At 38.7% G+C, this 20,731-nt stretch overlaps 1 protein-coding gene across 1 annotated transcript in view; it reads left to right on the forward strand.

Moving 5' to 3' along the window:
• The window catches only part of cfap20dc (CFAP20 domain containing), a gene marked incomplete at both ends in the record, with an annotated part of 28,390 nt that extends 24,876 nt beyond the window's left edge, over nt 1–3,514 (forward strand). The window contains 2 exons of the mRNA XM_083892580.1: nt 2,469–2,563; nt 3,396–3,514. Of these exons, the coding sequence (XP_083748706.1) occupies nt 2,469–2,563; nt 3,396–3,514 (214 nt within the window). The remainder of the gene's footprint in view (nt 1–2,468; nt 2,564–3,395) is intronic.
• Nucleotides 3,515–20,731: the final 17,217 nt, after the last annotated feature.

Here is a 20,731-nt window from a genome sequence, read left to right on the forward strand (position 1 = left end):
TAAAACAAACTCATTCCATCCGTCTATGGCGGCCTCTTCCACATCTGCATTATAAATATCTCCCTTCAAAATAGAACAATTTAATCATTCACATCAAGTGCCTCTTTGCAGAGGGATTTTTGCAAAGACCCTTATCCTTGAAAATTACATCTATTAACTTTTGTAGGATGTTCTTGCCTATTACAGTCAAAGTGGTGTGAGAGTGTATGGGTGAATGCTTTTGTCAGAAATAATAATAATAGTAAAAGTCAGCGCCTCAAGAGAGATAAGTCACCAAATTACTGTGAAGGCTTACAAATACAAAATGAGGAATTTAGTTTTTTAAGTAAAGCTAAAGATTTGATGAAAAGAAAATGAAGCCTGATAGCTTTTTCATACAAAATTATTTAATATACTCTTGTTGGTATTTTTGTGTCACTGTAGCAGCGAGCTAGATCACTAAAAGTAGATTAAAGAACGATAGAATACCATTAAAAGCCATTTCCCATTAAATCTGCAACGTTTATAAGTGATCAATGTAAATATTTTGTCATTTGCTGTATGAACATTATTATTTTTATTTAACCCTTAGTGCTCATGTAGCACAGATCTGTACTCCTTATATGGACATCCTCTGGATGTGTATTTATAGGTCACATATTCAGGCTTTTAAAGGTCCCATATTATGCAAAATCAACTTTTTAATCATTTAAATCCTTATATGTGGGACTCTGCAGGCCCTATTAGTCGCTTTGTCCCTAAAAAAGGCGAGAGTGCAGGCGAGGGCAACGGTATCTGAAAACGGGAAGTCCGCAAAGTGTTCTGTTCTTGGCTCAACAATGCAGCACAGAGTTCTACACAAACTTCCACCTTCAGAGGATTTATCTGTCCAGTGGATACATTTTATATATGACGGCAGTGTGCCCGCTAGAGCCTGCAAATGATCACTTTTCCAAATGCTAACTGCTGTTAGCTCCCAGTAGCCTCTGTGGCTGATGTCATTTCCTGTCCGTTTCGTTTTACTTTTCTTTTCTTTTAAAGAGATACTACTAAACGGAGCGTTCTGAACAGGGCTGTTTTGGCAGAGTGATTGAACTGCTGTGGTGCTTCATCCTTATGGTATTTTGACCAAAGCATGTCACAGACATGTTCATTAGGACACCAGGGAACTAAATGACCTGAAAACAATGATTGTTCAACATCATGGTTTAGGGGAAGGATACAGAAAGCTATCTCAGAGATTTAAGCTCTCAGTTTCAACTGTGAGGAACATTGTGAGGAACTGGAAGACCACAGGAGAACAGTTCTAGTTAAGGCCCGAAGTGGCAGACCAAGAAATATCTCAGATAAGCAGAGGTGAAGGGTGGTGAGAACAGTCACAGTCAACCCACAGACCAGCTCCAAAGACCTACAACATCATCTCGCTGCAGATGGTGTCACTGTTCATCGTTCAACTATTCAGCGCACTTTACACAAGGAGATGCTGTATGGAAGAGTAATGCAGAAAAAGCCTTTTCTCTGCACCCGCCACAAACGGAGTCGCTTGACGTATGCTAAAGCACATTTGGACAAGCCAGCTTCATTTTGGAACAAGGTGCTGTGGACTGATGAAACTAAAATAGAGTTATTTGGGCAAAACAAGGGGTGTTATGCATGGTAGAAAAAGAACACAGCATTCCAAGAAAATAAGACACTCTATGCAGCACATTCTTATATCCTCTGTATATACTGTACGTTTAAAGAATAGTCATGGGGAAAAAGCAGCCTAAATGCTCTGCTCTAAGGCAAAATGTCTATCTATAGGGCTCAGTGAATGTACTATACAGCTTTGTGAACATACTTTGTTTTAAGAAAGAGCGACAGCACTGGATACACACGTCTGAATCGTCTGCTCTCGGCTGAATACTGTACATTTAAGGTCCTCGATAAGTATGCGTCAGTGTGCTCTGAGATGTCAAGTCCGGAGGCAAAATACGTTAAATGGATAATTGTGTGTCTAATGTATAGTCTGAAGTGACTACACATGTTCTGTTTAACCAAGGAATCTCACAGAGATCTCTCAGCAGTAATTCATCTTGTGGCGTTTTTGCCTTCCCCCAGCTTCAATCTCTAAAATAGCAGTGCCTTCATTTCCTCAGAAAAAGACTGATGTTGCAGCCTGTGTGCACCTCAGACGAGACCATAAACTAATTTAGAGAGAGCGAGAGAAGATGTCCGGCGCCCTCTGACGCAGACGAGGTGAAGACACCTGGCCAGAATGTGGACACTTGGAAGTCACAGCTTGAATTGGCTCCTAATAAATGATCCTTTTAGGTAAAACTGAGAGGAGGACAAGTGGCTCAAGGACAATGGAAGCTTAGATGGGCTTGGAAGAGCAGTCAGTGATGAGACTCCATTGTTAGAATGTCACATAGAAGCAATTTGATGTGCAGGGTGAGTGTAATGGTATGTGTTGTCATAACCGTGTACCTTGATGGTCTCTTCCTTAGGGAGTGGATGGATGTGCTTAGCCCTCCGATTATGCCTCCCAACCAGCCAAGAAGGTCAGGGAACACGCCGAACAACTGGGGGAATCTCGTTGAAGGTACAGTGGCTTTAATTTTAGTCCGTTTGCATTCACACACACCTCCACTTTGAAGACGACGAGGACGGCAAACAATCCTCCGCTCCAACATCAACCACTGTAATTGCGCGAACGCACACATGTAACGGAGACGGTCATCGGTGTCAGAGAAACGGTACGTTTTCCTTCCCCGAGACTGTACAAAGCAAGACGGTAAAGTGTGTGAAACGGTGTCTAATTAAAGAGTAAAAAAAAAACCAGGAGAGCGGAGCGCTCTGTCCTCCACATAACTCCATAGGTCAAAAGAGACGGGCTCATTACAGGTCCGTACCCCCTAGACACATCGACAAGGTTAATTGATGAAACCTTTCCAGTTTACAGCATCGTTTTAAAAACCTCTTGCACAATGTGTCTTCTAATTAGTTTTCATTATCATTGCCCAAGTTCTGATGAGATAAAATGTTCCTCTCGGAGCGTTCCATAACCTTTTTAGCATTTAACTGCCTGTCAGCTTAACAGCCAGATTCGCATGCCTTAAAGAAGTGGATTACAGAGAATCTCTTTACAGCTTCGTAACGCGGTAGCGGGGCATGTCGTAGGTGTTGATTGATGAGGGGAAAAAAATGGCAGTGACGGAAAACTTTTAAATCCACCTGTCCCTGAAGGTCACCTCAGTGGCTGCACTTCACATTTTTGAATTCTCGTCAGCATGTGCCGCGCGTACATTAACAAAAAAAAAAAGTACAGTACGTCGATTACACGCATAGATCTCGATCTGTGTAAACTGCATTCGTGTGAAATACTGTTGCACTGCGTTCTATGCCAAGTGGTTTTCTTGGGTGTTATATTTCAGGAGGGGATGAGTCTGTGAATGGAGAGGAGCTGGAGGACGAGTATCTGAATCTGCTCTATGATCCGTGCCTCAACTGTTATTTTGATCCAAAGACGGGGAAGTACTATGAACTAGCTTAACCAAGAGACTCTGGATTAATAATTCACTTGTCATTGACTGCGGATGAATGGATATCCGCCGCACTAAGAAACCTTTTTCATGTCGCCGCTTTTGTTTTTGGCAAACTAACAAGAGCTTCTTTTTTTCGTGTCGTGTCACGCTGCTGAGCGAACGAATCGGGAGACAAAACTACAAACTTTTTTTTTGTGAGAAGTGGAGTTGTCGCACTCGCACATCTCATGATAAAAGGAGTCTTTTTTTCAAGTCTTGGCCTATTGAATGAATGCAGGAACATCCTTGAGCTTCTTTTTAGCTCCAAGATGTCTTATATATAACTTTTTCTTCTGGCTAAATGTCCCACTTTAATACCAGTTATTCTTTTCATCACATTCAAAATGGAACATATATTAATTTGTGTAAACATGATTTTAATTAAATTTAAATTGAAACCACTGTGGCTCCGCGTGGTTTTTATCGAGTTTACTTTACAATTTAATCTCCAGCTGTTGAACACTGCTCTCACTTCCCGTGTATTTATTAACACTGAAAGTGTGAAAGAAGATAATTGTATAGTAGTAGTATCTGTATCACATTTTAAATGTTTTTTTTAACGATCACACCTGATGAGCAGCTGATACACGACCGTCTCGTCATTAACAGTGAGGAGTTGTTGCCTCAGATCAAAGCAAACAAATGAAACGTTGATGTCTTCATTCAGGTCCTTAATCCCTTCATTTTTGTGTGCTATATATGTATAATTAGCATCGGTAATTATCAAAATAGCTGTTTTATGTTTCTGCGATGGCTAATCCAGCAGTATGTAGAAGCTCTTTAACCAAAATGATATTTTTAATGCTACATTTTTTTTTTTTAAATATAGTAAAGCACATTATTATTTCTTGATTAAGATGTCAAATTATAGTGATTTACTTACATGCCTGAACAGGAAAATAAAATGTGTTTAGTGGTTGAATGTTATGCTTGATTAATTTCTGACTTTGCCCAGTGAGCTATAATACAAATGTGGCTATAAAAAGGTGAATTGAGTTTTGTCATGTGCCAAAGAAATAACTGATATTTTTAGTGTCCAACAAGTTCTTTTTCTCAAAAAAAGATTTAGAAAACATTTATGTTGTCTCGTTTTTATGACAGGGTGTCATATATACGCATATATGTGTATATCTATACGTATATATGTATATGTGCATACATATATACACGTATCTACGTATATATAGGCATATGTGTGTATATGCATATGCATATATACATTCATGTATATGCATATATATGTATATGCATATATACATGCATGTATATGCATATATATGTATATATTTATGCTGTAAAAAAAATAAGCTGTAGAAAATGAATAGTATGTGTAGTAATATGTGTGAAAAACACTTTGCAGTCACAGCAGGTGAACACAAACAGGAAGACGGGGAGGTAAACACATTTAGCCTGGTGCCTTTTTGATAGAAATGTTGTTTTTATATTAGTAAGTTTTAAATGTCCTCCACCATTTTGAGGCCTAATTAATATGCTGTGTTCTTTTTGTGCGTATCCAGATGTAAACATAGTCTAACCACAGATGGCAGCGAGGTTGAAGAAGATGTCAGCACAACAGGTAAACACTGTACTTCTTTATGTCTGCGAGGCAAAATGGCATATTTGGCCTTCAATGTTCCTGCTGTAATTATCCGTGGTTCGCAAACTTACTGAATTTATGAAATATGGAGAAATCCTAGTAGACGACAAACGTGTCGCAGTCGGAACCTGTTTACATAATGCCACCTCAACAAATACATATTTTTGTTCAACGCAGCAGGAAAGCGCCACACGCTTCCTTTAAGAAATGTAAACATCACAAGGATCTGTCAACCCTCTGCTTGCATTGTCTCGCCCTTCAAGTTAGCAGACCCCTTCACTTTCAGGGCCGAAATATCAACGACTTTCATAAGTGTCCAGGGACTCAATGTTCAGTTATGATTACTGTCCACTGCTGGAGAGCAAACTGAAGTTTTGATGAACTTCTTTTGTACCTAACATAGTGACACACGTATGACATATTTAGACGGATTCTCCCCCTTGTGGAAGCTTGACGATTTGTGGTTTGACCAGTTATTGAAATCGGATATTCACAGCTGCGACAGGCTACTTCTTATTGGACGATTCCAGCTGTCAGTCACGCTGTGTCCACTCATATGTGCCATGCTTTATTGCCTTTTTTCCTTCCAATTGGGAACATCATTTACAAATTTAAAGAGGACCGAGACCGGAAGTTCCAATTAACGCTGTTTTTTAGTGTGTATCTGCGTCATTACCTTGTTTACGAAGCCCTGAAGGTTCAAAACAAACAGTTCAGCCACTGCTGAGAACGCTGTGTTTTATTATAATCTCGGGCTCAGCGAGATCTCTGAAAAAACCCGGTCCGGTTACGTAAACAGCGGGTTCTCCTGAACAGCAGATCCTCCTGCTCCGGGCACTAGTCCGGGCACATCCGGTTGTGTACATTGAACCGCAGAAGAAGAATAACGTCCGTTGTGGAGGTGTTTCACGAGCGACAGTGTCTTCTGACTCTGGGTCTGACTCCGGGTCAAAGGTCGTCAAAGGGACTGCGGCGGGGAGTCGTGAAGAAGCTATTTTTAAACACTGTTAAAACAATGTTTTGATAATGAGTAGCAGTGCATCCATCGTTCCAGAGGGGGGAGCTGCGCTTCTGAGAGCAGATGTGGTGAATATGTCACTTCCGGGTATTGGCCAATCACAAGACTGTCTTCTGGGAGTGAGATTTATGTCTGAAATATCGCGGTTGGGGAACAGCGTCAGAAAAGAGGATTTCAATCGGCTCGTTTACAGCAACTAGGAGGTTTTTGACCATAAAAACAAGTTAATGTATGTAAGTAGACCTCCATAACTAACATATATGTGCAACAGGACCACTCTATGGGAGCTTTAAAACCATGTGTTTTAGAATGAGTCAGGGATACGCTCGCAGTTAAAGGTTTAATTATTGAAAAAACAAACAAACAAAAAAACCAGTCAAACTGATTGATTAATAATCAAAATAGTACTTGATTAATAATCAACTAATTGTTGCAGCCCTGTACCTGGTTACATAAGAGTAAATTTAACCTTTAGATGCATCTTCAAATTATTTTATCATTCCTCATACACATCACACATTACTGAATGAATTAATGAACGTTTTTAACCCTTAAATTGCCACGTTTTTGTAATAATTCATCAAAAAGTAGTGATTTGAGTTTCAATGAGCACATTTTTGTGCGTAGGTGTGTTAGATTCAAGATTCAAAGATTCAAAGTGTTCATTGTCATATGCACAGTAAAGAAACACGTTTCCCTGTACAATGAAATTCTTACTTTGCTGTCCACTCAAAAATACCAGCATAAAGTAGAAATAAATGTTTTAAAAAGTATAATATACATAAGAAAAAATATTACCAAAAAACAAAAATAATATATATGCATGAAATAAGTATAAACATCTGCATGAGTAAGAAGAACTGTACATAAAGTGCACACTGGTTGTGCAAGATTTTGTGCAACAGATTTAAAGTGACATGTGTCAGGTTTAAAGTGACAATTGTAGTCCTGCTCAGCTGTTCAGGATTCTGATGGCAGTGGGGTAGAACGAGTTCTTTAGACGGGTTGACCTGCATTTGGCACTCCTGTACCTCCGTCCTGAGGGCAGGAGTGTAAACAGTGTTAGTGTGAGTATTTTAGTTGTTGAGTTGTTAACCTCGTTTACAATAGACTAACAATAAAAATAGATCAAATACTCGGTCAGTTTCTTGTCGTGATCCCTCCTGCTGCAGCTCTAAGTTTCTTAAATGCGTTTCACAGAATACACCAGTTGAAAACTCGGGGAACAGAATCGCGGCTCTTGCCCGACGTGGTGATAAAAGCCTGCGTCTGTGCAGTCGTAGCTCATCTGCTGTTTCATCGTGTTTCATATCACCTCCTCCTCAGTGTGATGGATGTCGCGATTATTACTTTTTGACCACGCGCCACGTGGATCCTAATTATCACTTCAAAGACATAAGATTTCACACTCGTGGCATTACGGCACGGAGTGTGTGGTGTTTAACTCAGACCTTAGCGTTGGAGATAATAGGTTCGGCGTAGGTGGGGCGTTAACAATTTACAAGTGAGTGATAGTGAGTGTCAGAAATGCTCCTGCTTGGCCCGGAGATTCATGCCCCTGTTGTTGAGCTTTTTTTTTTGGTTTGCACACTGATTTGCTCTGATCCATATCCTGCTGCTGTTTCGGCTGCCATATCTTCTGCTCGTATTTCCTCTTTATCGAAGCCACACATCATGAACCGAGCTGTTAGGTTTATGGCCTCTTTAACTACCGCACTGTTAGCTCATATTGGATTCATTTGTCTTTTTAGGCCAGGTTAAGGCTTCACCCTGGTGGGATTATTGCGCCGGTAATCTCCGTCCGCGTATGCCAAAAGTGGTGCTTATCAGTGGAGACGGCAAACTTAATTAACAAGCCTTTTATTTGAGATCCTCAGTGTAGGGGAAGTTCATCTGTCACGTAGTAGCTAGGTACTAGCTGAAGCAGGTGTAGGGGTCAGAGTTCAGCAGCTCAGGTTTCACCATGGCGGCATCACGTCATCACTAACTTTTTATTTTTGCCAGCATCTTCTGGAGTAAATCTCAAACCAACAAGAGAGAAAATTGATGAATTTTCTTGTTTAGGGCCTGAAAGAATCTTTTGATTTGTCGTTTTCATCCACACAGCTTCGCCCAAAATGGGTGTGATTTGTTTTTGAAAAGCAACAGCAATCCTCACATTTGGAGGAGGTGGAACAAGCGAATGTGTGATTGTCTTTATTTACCGTCTGATTTGGATTCTTAGCCGCGTTTGTCTCTTTGTGCGCATCGTGAGTGTGCCGAGTGTGTTTTGTCACGGACTACTTTAAAGGAACACTCGCTAATTACATATCAAGGTCTTAACACAGCCCCATGAAAAGAGTTGTTTAATTTCTTTGGCTCCTCTTTTTAAGGAGCTTTGTTAACTCTGTGAATACAGGGTGGCATTGTGGGAAATGGTTTTTAAAAATGTGGAAATCGAAATCACCAGAAAGCATCTTTTATAATGAGTCCATTTGATTTTTATCATTTGTTTCATTGTACTTCAACGTCGTGTCAGAAACACTTTGCTATAGATAAAAACGAGTATTAATGTTGCGGAAACAAGGTATAAATAAGTTTAAATCTGTTTAATTTCGAGATCTATTTCCATTATCATGCCCACTTCTTCGCTAATTTCTCCACCTTAAATAAACACGCTCCACTGACTCTTTGATATTTAACAGCTTACCTTTATGGCAGCAAAATGAAATAAAAACTCTCACAGGACGAACTCAAAGTGAAATAATTTGATGAACACTTTAAGAATAAGGGCACATTAATTAGCATTAATAAATGCTAACATTTGTTAGCCAAACATTTAATCGTGCTATTCAGGTTAACTACGGCGTTAATTCATACGTTATTTAAGGTTTATAATTATCGATATTGTTAAGAGGGAAAATATGTACAGTACCGATATTAAAATATTCTGCGCAACTATTATTCCAGACAACAAAGAAATAATTTTTACCAAATCACGATTTTGTGACTTCTGCACAATTATTGCTGCTTCATATCACGACTAAAAATGCGACATAAAATGAACCATAACTTTGACTCAACAACACATAAGATGACAGTAAAGTAAAACAAAACTTAAGGGACAGGAAATGACATCAGCCACAGAGGCTACTAGCATTTGGCTCAACAATACATAAGAAGAACCCATTTTTAAAGCCTGAATATGTGACCTACAAACACACACCCCCAGGATGTCCATATAAGGAGTTGTGCATTATTCCCACTGCAAATGACCATGGGTGCACCTGCGTGCTGCGTGAGCACTAGGGGTTAGCATAGCGAGATCCTGCAGTGGGTAGTGGGATGTGTTGTGGTTTTATATCTTGCCCAGAAGGTTTTGGATGGGTGGACTACGGAAGCATATTGCATTCACTTGAAAAAAAAAAAAAAAACTCCTGTTTTTCTCAGTAATTAATTTTCGGTTTGATTTTTTGAATTATTTTTTCCTTGTCTTTCTGTCAAAAAATGTTTTTCTGTTTTTCTGAGTAATTTTTTTTCTCTTTTTCATGCAAAATTTTTTTTTTCTGTTTCTCAGAGTAAATTTTTTTCAGTTTTTCGGAGAAATTTTTTTTCTGTTTTTCGGAGAATTTTTTTTTCTGTTTTTCGGAGTAATTTTTTTTTCTGTTTTTCAGAGTAAATGTTTTTCTGTTTTCCGGAGAAAATCTTTTTCTGTTTTTCGGAGAAATTTTTTTTCTGTTTTTCGGAGTAATTTTTTTTCTGTTTTTCAGAGTAATTTTTTTTATAACAACATGGACGGCTTGTTTAGTTTAATCAAGTTTTACAATGATCTGGGTTTAAGACACTGGAAGATAGTCCTGTCTTTAAGTCAGATAGGTGGTATTATCATTAGTTTGTCAACTTAACGCAGGCACCTGAGGACTTTCAGATCTGCTAGACATAGCTATCTTTCTCCAGGATCAGTTGGACAGATATGGCATGCTCCATGGATACAAGATGATGCATTTGAAATGCATTCAGGCTCAAGAGACAATCATGAGACTGCTGAAAATATTGGATGCACACGGTGTGCAGCTGCGGCGCCGGTATCGCCTTCGGCGGCGTGTGTACCATAGCAAGAGTTCTCGATAATTCTGAAAAAAATTACTCTGAAAAACAGGGGAATAAAAATGTGCACGAAAAACAGAAAAAAATTACTCTGAAAAACAGAAAAAAAAGGGGGAAAAAATATTTGCACGAAAAACAGAAAAAAAATTACTCTGAAAAACAGAAAAAAAAATTACTCAGAAAAACAGAAAAAAAAATTTGAAAAACAGGGAAAAAATATAAGTCAGAAAAAAAGAAAAAAAAATATTTAAAAAATCAAACCGAAAATTAATTACTGAGAAAAACTGTTTTTTTTTTTTTCAAGTGAATGCAATATGCTTCCGTAGTGGACAGAACCAGAGTGCATGCAGGTGATCATCAGTTGTGTTGATGGTGCAAAAAAGTACAGGTTCCTGATTCACTTCAAGTCCCTTTAAGCATTCTGTAATGTATGTTTGTGTGAATAATTCTGTGTACGTTCATGGACACGTGGAAAAGTGAAACCACTTTGATCAAACCAGTTCTTCTCTCAGTGCTGCTTCTCAAGTTACTGATGACGGTGTGAACTTACCGTGTGTGTTACGGTACATTTTGGAAACATGTTTGATGGTTATTGAATATGCTGATAATGGACTGACTCGAGTGTTTTTATTGGCCTTGAACATTTACTTTTCTTCCTCTCTCATATCTTAAGAAAGAGTGTGTTAGAAAAGTAAATGGTTCTTGTTTGACAGGCTACAATTCAAAAGCCTCTCAAAGCTATTCTTTGTAGTATTATTTACCAAAGAAAAAGGAATGAAAGATTGAAATGTTACTACTTTGTGTGTGTGTGTGTGTGTGTGTGTGTGTGTGTGTGTGTGTGTGTGTGTGTGTGTTATTCAGCCCTTTGATTCACTGAACGCATGGTCAATGGATTAGCACATGGTACGTTAAGACCCTCTGCTGGTTCTCTTTAGTATTACACCCTGTCGTCACTATTTCGTTTTTTTAAAGCCACACACTGTCATAAATTGAATCTACTTGTATTAACTTGTCAAAACACGTCCATAAAACATAATAATACAGTTCAGCAGCGACACGAAAATAGCCACGATGTTGAATTAGTGAGTCTAAAATGTTCCAATTGTGATTAGACTGAAAACATAAAGTGAGTGATGGATGTTTACAGAAATAATTACATCATCTCACCACACGAGAGCTAAAAAACACAGATTTTCAACATTTTATTGTGTTGTTTTGGCATTTATTGCATAAAGTAAGATCTACTGTCTAAGGTTCCTGTGGGTTCTATTCAAAGCTGCATTTACCAGCCAGATAAAGCAGACGAGTGCATCAGAGCAAATGTTTGATTAAATGATTACACACGGCTACAGTCATTTGATCATTGAATACAGTGGTTTTCAAGCTGTTTCTGCCAAATACCACCTGAGGAAATATTGAACTCTCGCAAGTGACACCGTCATTACCACAGGAGGCAGATTTATTCCCAATAAGATAACTTGCTCTATTATCATCCTCCTGCTCTTCCACACACTTGTGTAGAGATATTAGATTAAGATGAACTGAGAGATAAGGTGTTATCCTTCAGATCATTTTTATTATTTCATCCGTGGCTTTGCAGTCATTTTTGAGGAGGGTCAAGTGCATAAAAACTCTTGAAACTTTGGCATGGAGGTCAGGTCGGCGGAAAACGCGATAGCCTCAGGGCTCTATAGCGCCCCCAGAGGTCGGGTCACGGTCAGACAAAAGTCGTCGGATCGGGGACCCGGGCATGAATGGCAGGGTCCGAACCAGCTCCTAGCACAAATTCGTCCAAGGAACCGATATCGTGTTTTGGCCAGACCTGACCTCCATGCAAAGTTTCAAGAGTTTTTCTGGAAACAAGACGGACAAAAAAAGTCGACCGTGACTATGGCCTCAACGCAACAGGAAGACGGCCATTTTGACGATTTTCACCCTACATAAGTGCGAGCTCGTCCGAGTGCATTTGTTGTACCGACTTTAAAAACAATTGGTAATAGATGCATCAAAAGCTAAAGGTTTTTGCGGATTCAAAGGGGGCGTGGCCACAGAAACCATCTGCGTTTGGCGAATTTCGACCATTTGCCACGAAACAGGAAGTGCCCTTTATATAACTTTATATAACATACATCGACTGATCACCTCCAAACTTTATACGTGACACAAGAGACCGACCCCGAACACGTCTACGGACACAAATTTGATCCAACAGCAAATCGGCCATTTTTAATTTTGCTGATTTTCACCCTGCGTAAATGAGCTAACTCGTCCGATCATGTTTGTCGTACCGAGTTTAAAAACAATGTACTAGACACATCAAAGGCGAAAGGTTGTTGCTGATTCAAAAGGGGCGTGGCCACAGCAACCATCAGCTTTTTGCTGAATTTTGACCATTCGCCACGAAACAGGAAGTGCCCTATAACTTTATATAACAAACATTGACCGATCGCCTTTATACGTGACACAAGAAACCAACCCGGAACACGTCTACGGACACAAATTTGACCCAATAGGAAGTCGGCTGTTTTAAATTTAGCTGCCATTTGGCCACAAAACAGGAAATGTTTTGACACGATGGCCCTATCATGACTGTATGAAATCCTAGTTTATTATTGTTTTTTCTTGGTCAAAATTCCTCAGCTTCACTTCCATCACATACCCTGGTTTTTCCTCCCAGAGGAAGCTTGCGTACCACCACAGTTTGAGAACCAATGATTGACTATAAACTGAAATGCAAAAAGGGGATTGATCTGTCTTTTTAACATGATTTTTGTTCATTAATTTTCAGTTCATAGGGTTAGGGTTAGTCCACTGATCCCTGTTTTGCTTTAACTCGACAGGAATTTCAAAATAAACCTGGATGAACGAAGCAAATCATCATTGTTGGGGGGGGGGGACTGAGCGTGATCATGATGTGAATCATGCAGCACCTGGGAGACTTTTTGAACTGACATGTCAAACAGTGCTCTCCACCACACCCTTATTTATATATTTAAAAAAAAATAAAAGTGACAACACCTCCCTGAAAAATTTCTTTCCACCACATCCTTCTTTGCATCCTTCTTTGTGTAGGACATTGATCAAAATTACACCTCGCATACGCTGTTGTGTATTAAAGCTTTAAGCTAATTACTTTGTTTGTCTGAGCATAACACGTTTTCCAGGGATGCAGGTTATAGGTGTGAGGGTTAAATTATTACATTCTGGAGGGTGACGTACACAGCACAGTTGAGCCAGATACTGGATTTGATCATGATAATAAGTGAAATGTGTCACGTTAGGACAATACACCGTCAATGAACAACAACAGAGCTGCCATACGGGAGGTTTGTTTAAACACTTGCGTATGTGCACTTTAATTGATGTTGTATCAGCTTGTGTTTGATTAAGATGTTTTCGATAATTAGCTTGTTTGGCCTGTTTGTTCCTGGATACGTGTGGACGCTTTTTTATGATCAACGTACACTACTTAGATACAATGTATCTAATATTACAGGTAAAAAAAAAAATATATGTATATATATATATATATGTATATGTATATATATATATATGGCGACCTTGAGTGTCTTGAAAGGCGCCTTAAATATAACTTATCTATATCTCATAGCTTAAAGCTGTCTCAGGCTCAGTTACGGTACAGTGCTCAGCAGGGCGGGTGTTTGCTAACGCAGGAATAAATGTTGTCTTTAGGATATACGTCTTATTTTCTCAATTTTAACACATGTAATGACCAATTGCTGCCGACAGTGTTTCCCTGTTCTTTAAGAAGATTTTTATGTAAGCTAGTGTTTTAAAGCTAGGGGTTTTTTTTCTGTAAAATTCTGAATTGTTTTGTGTCTGTGTGGCTCCAGTTTGATTCACTTGAATCGTCATATAAGTGGGATGTTATTGTACACGGTATTATAGGACGGCTGCAAACACCTTTCGGATCTTTCACAAATCCACAAGGACGCCGTCAGAATTTCACCTAAAACTCAGCATCCTGTTGCTGTACGCTATCAATTCATGTTACTATAATTGAGTTGTTGTATTTGCATGTACTTTTTTTTGTGTTACTCATTTTTAAAATTTTACTTTTGCTTGTTTTTTGAAAGTATTGTACTCTACGTTTTAACTCGAGTTCAAAAAATGTTGGCCTGAATAAAAAAAAAAAAAAAAAAAAAAAAAAAAATTCGGCACTTGAATTTGTAAAGGTTTGCCTTTTAATAAAAAAAATTATAATAATAATTAAAAGGCAAACCGTTACAATTACGTTATTGTTCGGGTCAAATCTGACCGATTTACAACTTAAAACACTCATAAATATTGTGTTTTTCATCTGATCACGGCCCCTTTTTATTCTGCAAAACCCTTTCGACAACCTTTCGACTTTGATGTCTGGTACCAATTGGCACATTGTTTTTTGGTACGACAAACGCGCTCGGACGAGTTCGCTCATTTACGTAGGGTGAAAATTGTCAAAATGGCCGACTTCCTGTTGCGTTGAGGCCATGGTTATGGACGACTTATTTGTCCGTCTTGGTCTCTAACATCCTCCCACCAAGTTTCCGTAAGTATTTTTTGTAAGTATTGTACTACTACTACATTTTAAATTAGTTTAAAAAATGTTAGCCTGAATTAAGAATGAATAAAAGGTTTTCCTTTTATTTAAAAAAAGAATAACAATAGATAAAAGGCAAACCTTTTACAATTACGTTATTATTTAATAATAATGTGACAAAAGAAGTACATTTTAAACACGGTGCTTTTTTTTACTTTAACTTAAGTACTTTTACTTGTACTGAAGTCAAATTGTACCAAAATAGTGGCACTTTAATTGAGTGGAATGTTTCTTTCCACATCTGCTAAGACGAAAGCTTTGTTTTGCTTTTATATGAACCTTTTAACTGTTATCTGATCGTGCGCTTTGTTGTCTATTATTGAACTGAAGCGAGCAGCCACACCGACTAAAAAGCCACAGTAAGTTGTTTCCATTGTTCCCCACGGTAGACGGTATCTGTTACTACAGGAATGCCTCCCTGTTTTCTTTTTGACATTGGGTAATAGTAAGTAATAAGATATCGTCCACTTGCACAGAATTGCATGTTTGTCCAAAGAACAACTGTCGTACGATCCAGGGCTTTAAGAGGACAGAAGATACAGGAAGAGGACGAGGACGAGGACTAGGACTCGCTTTTGTGTCAACAAAGTTAATATTTATTCAGGAGTGTCTGCTGATGTCAGACCTGTGCTTTGCCCACGTTATTACTTTATGACAGTTAGCAGCAGGAAGAGGGTGTGAGGCTTCAGCGCAGATATGAAATATCAAGGTGAGACTTTGTCATTTTATTGTCACATTCTTTTTTTTAAGTGTCTTATGTGTTGTTATTATACTGTTTAACACCCAATTACCTCTTTGTGTTACACAGTTCATTGGTACTTAGTGGCTGTAATCATTGTCCTCATAGTAATATGGCAAGTCAACACCTTTAATAGACTTTGGAGTGTCAGACCCATTGAAAGTAAGATATTTTTATTATTATTATTATTATTATTATTATTATTATATCCTAAGCTGCCTCTTCTTTTCATTCACTTTTGTCTTACCTTCGTTTCAGTTAGCTTAAATCCAGTCGCAGATGAACGCAGACACGCGGGTAAATAGTAGCATCACAACAATAACTGCGTATGTCAAAGTTTTAGAAGCATATTCGAACTTCCGCGGTCGATAACGTTCAAACGGGACGTTGTTGAAATACGTGAAATACGTGCGTGACGTATTTTAACACGCTACGACCTCGTTTTCGTCAGAAAATCGAGCCTGCGTCTGTGGAGCTGGAGAAGCTGCTAACGCTGATTTCACCGTCCGTGCAGTCGGGTCAGCGCAGGGACCGTCTAAAAAGTGCAACACCCGAAAAACACCTTTACAGTAATCAGGGCCGGCCCTAAGCAAAATGTGCTTTTGGGGCCCTCTGTTACTGCCAAATAATAATGATTATTGATCATTCACACACCTACTACACTAAAGGTATTCTACTTATTCTGCTCTGTCACGAATACCCTTGTAAAACTAAAATGTGAGAACTTTTTGTTGTCGTAGTTCAATTGTAATCCACAGTGATTAAATGCATGGAAGCAGACGCCACATTTGCAAACTTGCAGAAAAATCTTTCAATTAATATTTTGCAAACTCAGCAACTGGCGAACACAGAGGATCAATACATAAAACCAAACGGTTTAGAAATAAAATATTAAGATATTCAGGTCTGAAAATCTAAAAATGTGCACAATCTTTGGGGGGGGATTCAAAATACACTCCTGTAATACAAAGATTTGACTTTTATATGTAAAAAACACAGCCTTAAATAAAATTAAAAAAAATACATGTCAAACAAATACTTCATTAATAATGTTAATCAACAGAGGCAACCGGAACAAGGTAATAAAAATGGTTTATAAATAAAAATATAAAGTTAAATAATCACATCTGGTATCACAACTATGTAAAAACTGTGAAAAGCTTTGGTAAAAATGGGGAGAAAAAATAAGTAAACTACAGCAATCCAAACTTTTTTTTTTTTTTTTAGTTAATTGCGCTTGGGGGCCCTCTAGTGGGCCGGCCGGTGTAGTGTAGTGAAACTTTTTAGAAGTTCAAGTTGACTCAACATAGTTTGAATCTGTGAATGTTTCCAAGTTTTTTCTATGTTTGACTTAAATGTACACATGGATGAGTATAATGTTTTAATACGTGAAATGTGTCACGTTACGACATAATAGTAGTTTATTTGAAAAAAATAAAAAATAAAACGGATAGAAGAAGATAAGTATTAAGTATTTAATTCATAAATATGACTCATTTACAGGATTTGATAAAGTTCTGCTTCATGTCTGGGTTGAGACGGGGTGACTTTCTGACGTACTGAGGTGTGGGGAACAGGTGGGGAACCTATTTCTGGACACACATTTTGGATTTTCAGCACTTCGTTCGATTGCGGTGACTCATTTTTTTGTCACATAGACAGTTCAGTCTAATCTAATCTAATCTAATTCCAAATACTTCTTTAACCTGGAGAATTGCTATAAATAAACACTCCCTGAACTGTTGCTCCACCCAGTGATCAAACACAAAAACCTTGTAGTCACCTGCATCAAAGAAAGGGAAAACGGAAAAACAAAAATGATATTATGGCTCCAGCACTTAATTAATAAGAGTTGAAGCAGCTAAAGCAGCTGTGGCCTAGTGGTTAGGGCTTTCGAGCTTGAAACTGTAGGGTAGCCGGTTCGATCCCCGACCAGTCCGCGGCACCTATCCCCCTCATCGCTCCCCGAGCGCCGCTGAATGCAGGTAGCTCACTGCTCCGGTTTAGCTTGTTCTTCACCTCACTGTGATCTTAATCTTAAAAAGTGCTTTAATGATCAATTCTGTGTACGACAGTGATAAGTATGCAGATACTGAACTGTTTTTCTTTTTCTTTAAAGGGCTGCACACAATTAAAAATGAGTCCGACTCGGCATCCAGACTCGGTATGTTGAAAGCCAGAGTACATGGTCTGTACAACAAACTCAATAAATCTGAGTGGCAATAATACACTTTCATATATAAAACACGTTTTTTTTTTAAATCTTTCAGATGCGCATGCCGGGAAAAAGTGCAACCTCCCCACAGAGTGTCCGGTCGACAGTTTTCCTTTCAACATCAGGAGTGGAGCTGCAAATATTGTGGGCCCATCGATCTGTTTTGACGGTAAAATGTACGACGTGTGTGTAGTAAACGCCTCTCAGTTAAAGGTGATTCTTCTGACGGGGAAACTTAACCTCTACGGTGTCTCAACAGCATCATGAGCCATGTGCTGAATAACGTGGGGCCGGGACTGAACATTGTGCTGATCAATGGTGAGTAAAATACTCTAAAGAACTCTTTAGGATCTTTTCTGGTCATAAACACTGGCCTTGGAGACCAAAAACCTGGTCCTAATCAGACAAAACCTAGTTTCTGAGGAACTACTAATATCACAAGATTGAGATTAGGGATAGGCACTTACAGGGGTGATTCTGGAGTCTGTAGGGGGCGGGGCCCTAAGCAAAAATTCCCAGGGGGCCCTTCCTTCCGACCAGTGTTCATCACCATTATGAGTATGAGTTTAAAATATTTTTATTTTTTTTCGAAATGAATGAAATCCTTGTAATTAAAAAAATATGTGAAACTATAAATGTAAAGAACAATAAAACACTGTAAATAGCTTTTTAAAAACGATATACACGTAGTAAAAAAAAAATACATTACACTGTAAAGAACCCACATTATAAAACGATATAAATATATAGAACAATAAAATTTTGTAAATAACTGAAAAACCAATCAATCAATCAATCTCTTCAAAGAAATGAAGAAAATGTTCACGTTTAAGAAGCTAAAACAATCAGAAATCTTGTTTTAATCATGAAAAAAAAGCATCAAACCAATTAATTTTTTCAGCTCTAGTTCAAATGAATGAATTACAATCTCTTAGGGTTTAGGGTTAGGGTTTAGCAGATGCTCAAGAACAGAGATCACATATTCCTTGAAATGTCTAATGTCGTCCTCTCCATGTCAGGTGTAACTGGAGATGTAGAAGACTGTATGAATTTTAATAGAAACCACAAAGCAGAAGAACTCATCGAATACCTGACGGATATTCAACCTCTAAGGATCGTTATGGCCGCCTCCTTTGACGATCTGGATTCAAAGTAAGTGTTTAAAACTCGCGACGACTCCGCTGTCCTCGTGGTTTTTCGTGATAAATAATCCAGTCGTGTTCCCTCTTTTTTTTTTCTCCCCGGTGAAAGAATGCCAGACGCCGCCCGGGATTTGTTTGCCCAATTCGGCAGCAATTTACTCAAGTCGTTGAAAAGTCGAGACAGCTGGGTGTTTGTGGGAAGCACGGACTCTGAGAGGACAACGGCCTTCGAGAAGGTCAGGGATACCTTTTTTCTTTTACTGCAATTTGATCGTTGTCGACCGCTCTAGTGATATATCGCGTGACGACTGACGGTAAACGCACGTCTTCTCTGTCCAACCGTCAGATTTGCGCGAATGATGAAAACGCCAACAAGTACGAGGGATGGCCACAGGAAGTCCAGCTTGCTAGCTGCTACCCAAGAATCGTGACTGATGTGGATCAACCCTGAAGGACCTTCTCCCTCCTCCTCCTCCTCCTCCTCCTCCTCCTCAGAGGTTTAACACACTGGGCTTCATGTTTACTTTACATTATAGGATTATACCATCATTTACCTGCTGGTGACACTGCTGCGTTTCTGTGGCTCGTGTTTTGGTTCGACTCTACCTCCTGCGTTGTGCGTTATAGAAATGAATTACTGAGATAATTAACTGGTGGGTGTTTACATTCAGGGAGTAATGAAGTGTATTTGCTCTGACTCTGGTGGAGGACGTGAAGTTTGTTTTATTACCCGTCGATGAAAGAGCGATCCTTTTGTGTCGTCACATCCTTATTTTACGCCTTCATCGTATTTATTTTGAGCAAAAACTTTTTTTTTGTTAAATATTTCCATTCTATTCAAGTATATGAGTGTTGCATTGCATTAGCTGCATTTAATAAATAAGTGTAAAGTAAAAGAAATCTCTTTATTCCCCTCTGAAATGTTGTCACGTTGAAAAACAAAGACAAAAATGTGCTTTGACAGTTCAAATTCAATACTTTCTCTTTGTTACTACTTTGATGTTCTTTAGAATTTGAACACTTGATGGTTGACTTTGATTTTAAAGGAGTTAGTCATCACTGGTTTGTTTCAAACTCAAAGCTCTCTGAGGCCGAGATGTGCAGAAACCTGGACTCACACTGAGGACCTGTGAGTTGGCGTTAAAGACGGTACAGCAAATGTGGCCGTGGGAATAATACTCCTTAACTCCTTATATGGACATCCTGGGGCTGTGTGTGTGTTTATGTAGCCGTGGGAATAATACAACAACTCCTTATATGGACATCCTGTGTGTGTTTATAGGTCACATATTCAGGCTTTAAAGCTGCCATAGAGTGGTCCTATCGCACATATATGTGAGTTATGGAGGTCTACGTACATACATTAACTTGTTTTTATGGTCCAAAAACCTCTGAGTTGCTGTAAATGTGCCGATAGAAATCTCTCCTCGCTGAAGCTCTCATCAGCCACGTTGTTTCAGACTGAAATTTCTGGTACTTCCATTCTATGGGAGCTTTAAAAAAATGTATTTCTATAGCCTCTCATGTGTTGTGTCAAAGTTATGATTCATTTTATATCGCATAATATATGATATAATGTAGCGGTAATTGTGCTGAAGTCACAAAATAGACAGGTGTTTCTTTGCTTTTTGTTCATAAAAAAATCTCACAAATTCAAACCCGATTTTAAACATTTTGTGAATTTTTGCCTACACTCTTAGAAATAAGGGTTCCAAAACGGTCCTTCTACAAGGGCTGAGGTTCTACCTGGAACCATTTGCTTCTGAAAAAACCTTTCTGGAAGAAA

This window comes from Microchirus variegatus (assembly GCF_963457635.1).
Source record: "Microchirus variegatus genome assembly, chromosome: 7".
NCBI classification, from domain to species: domain Eukaryota; kingdom Metazoa; phylum Chordata; class Actinopteri; order Pleuronectiformes; family Soleidae; genus Microchirus; species Microchirus variegatus.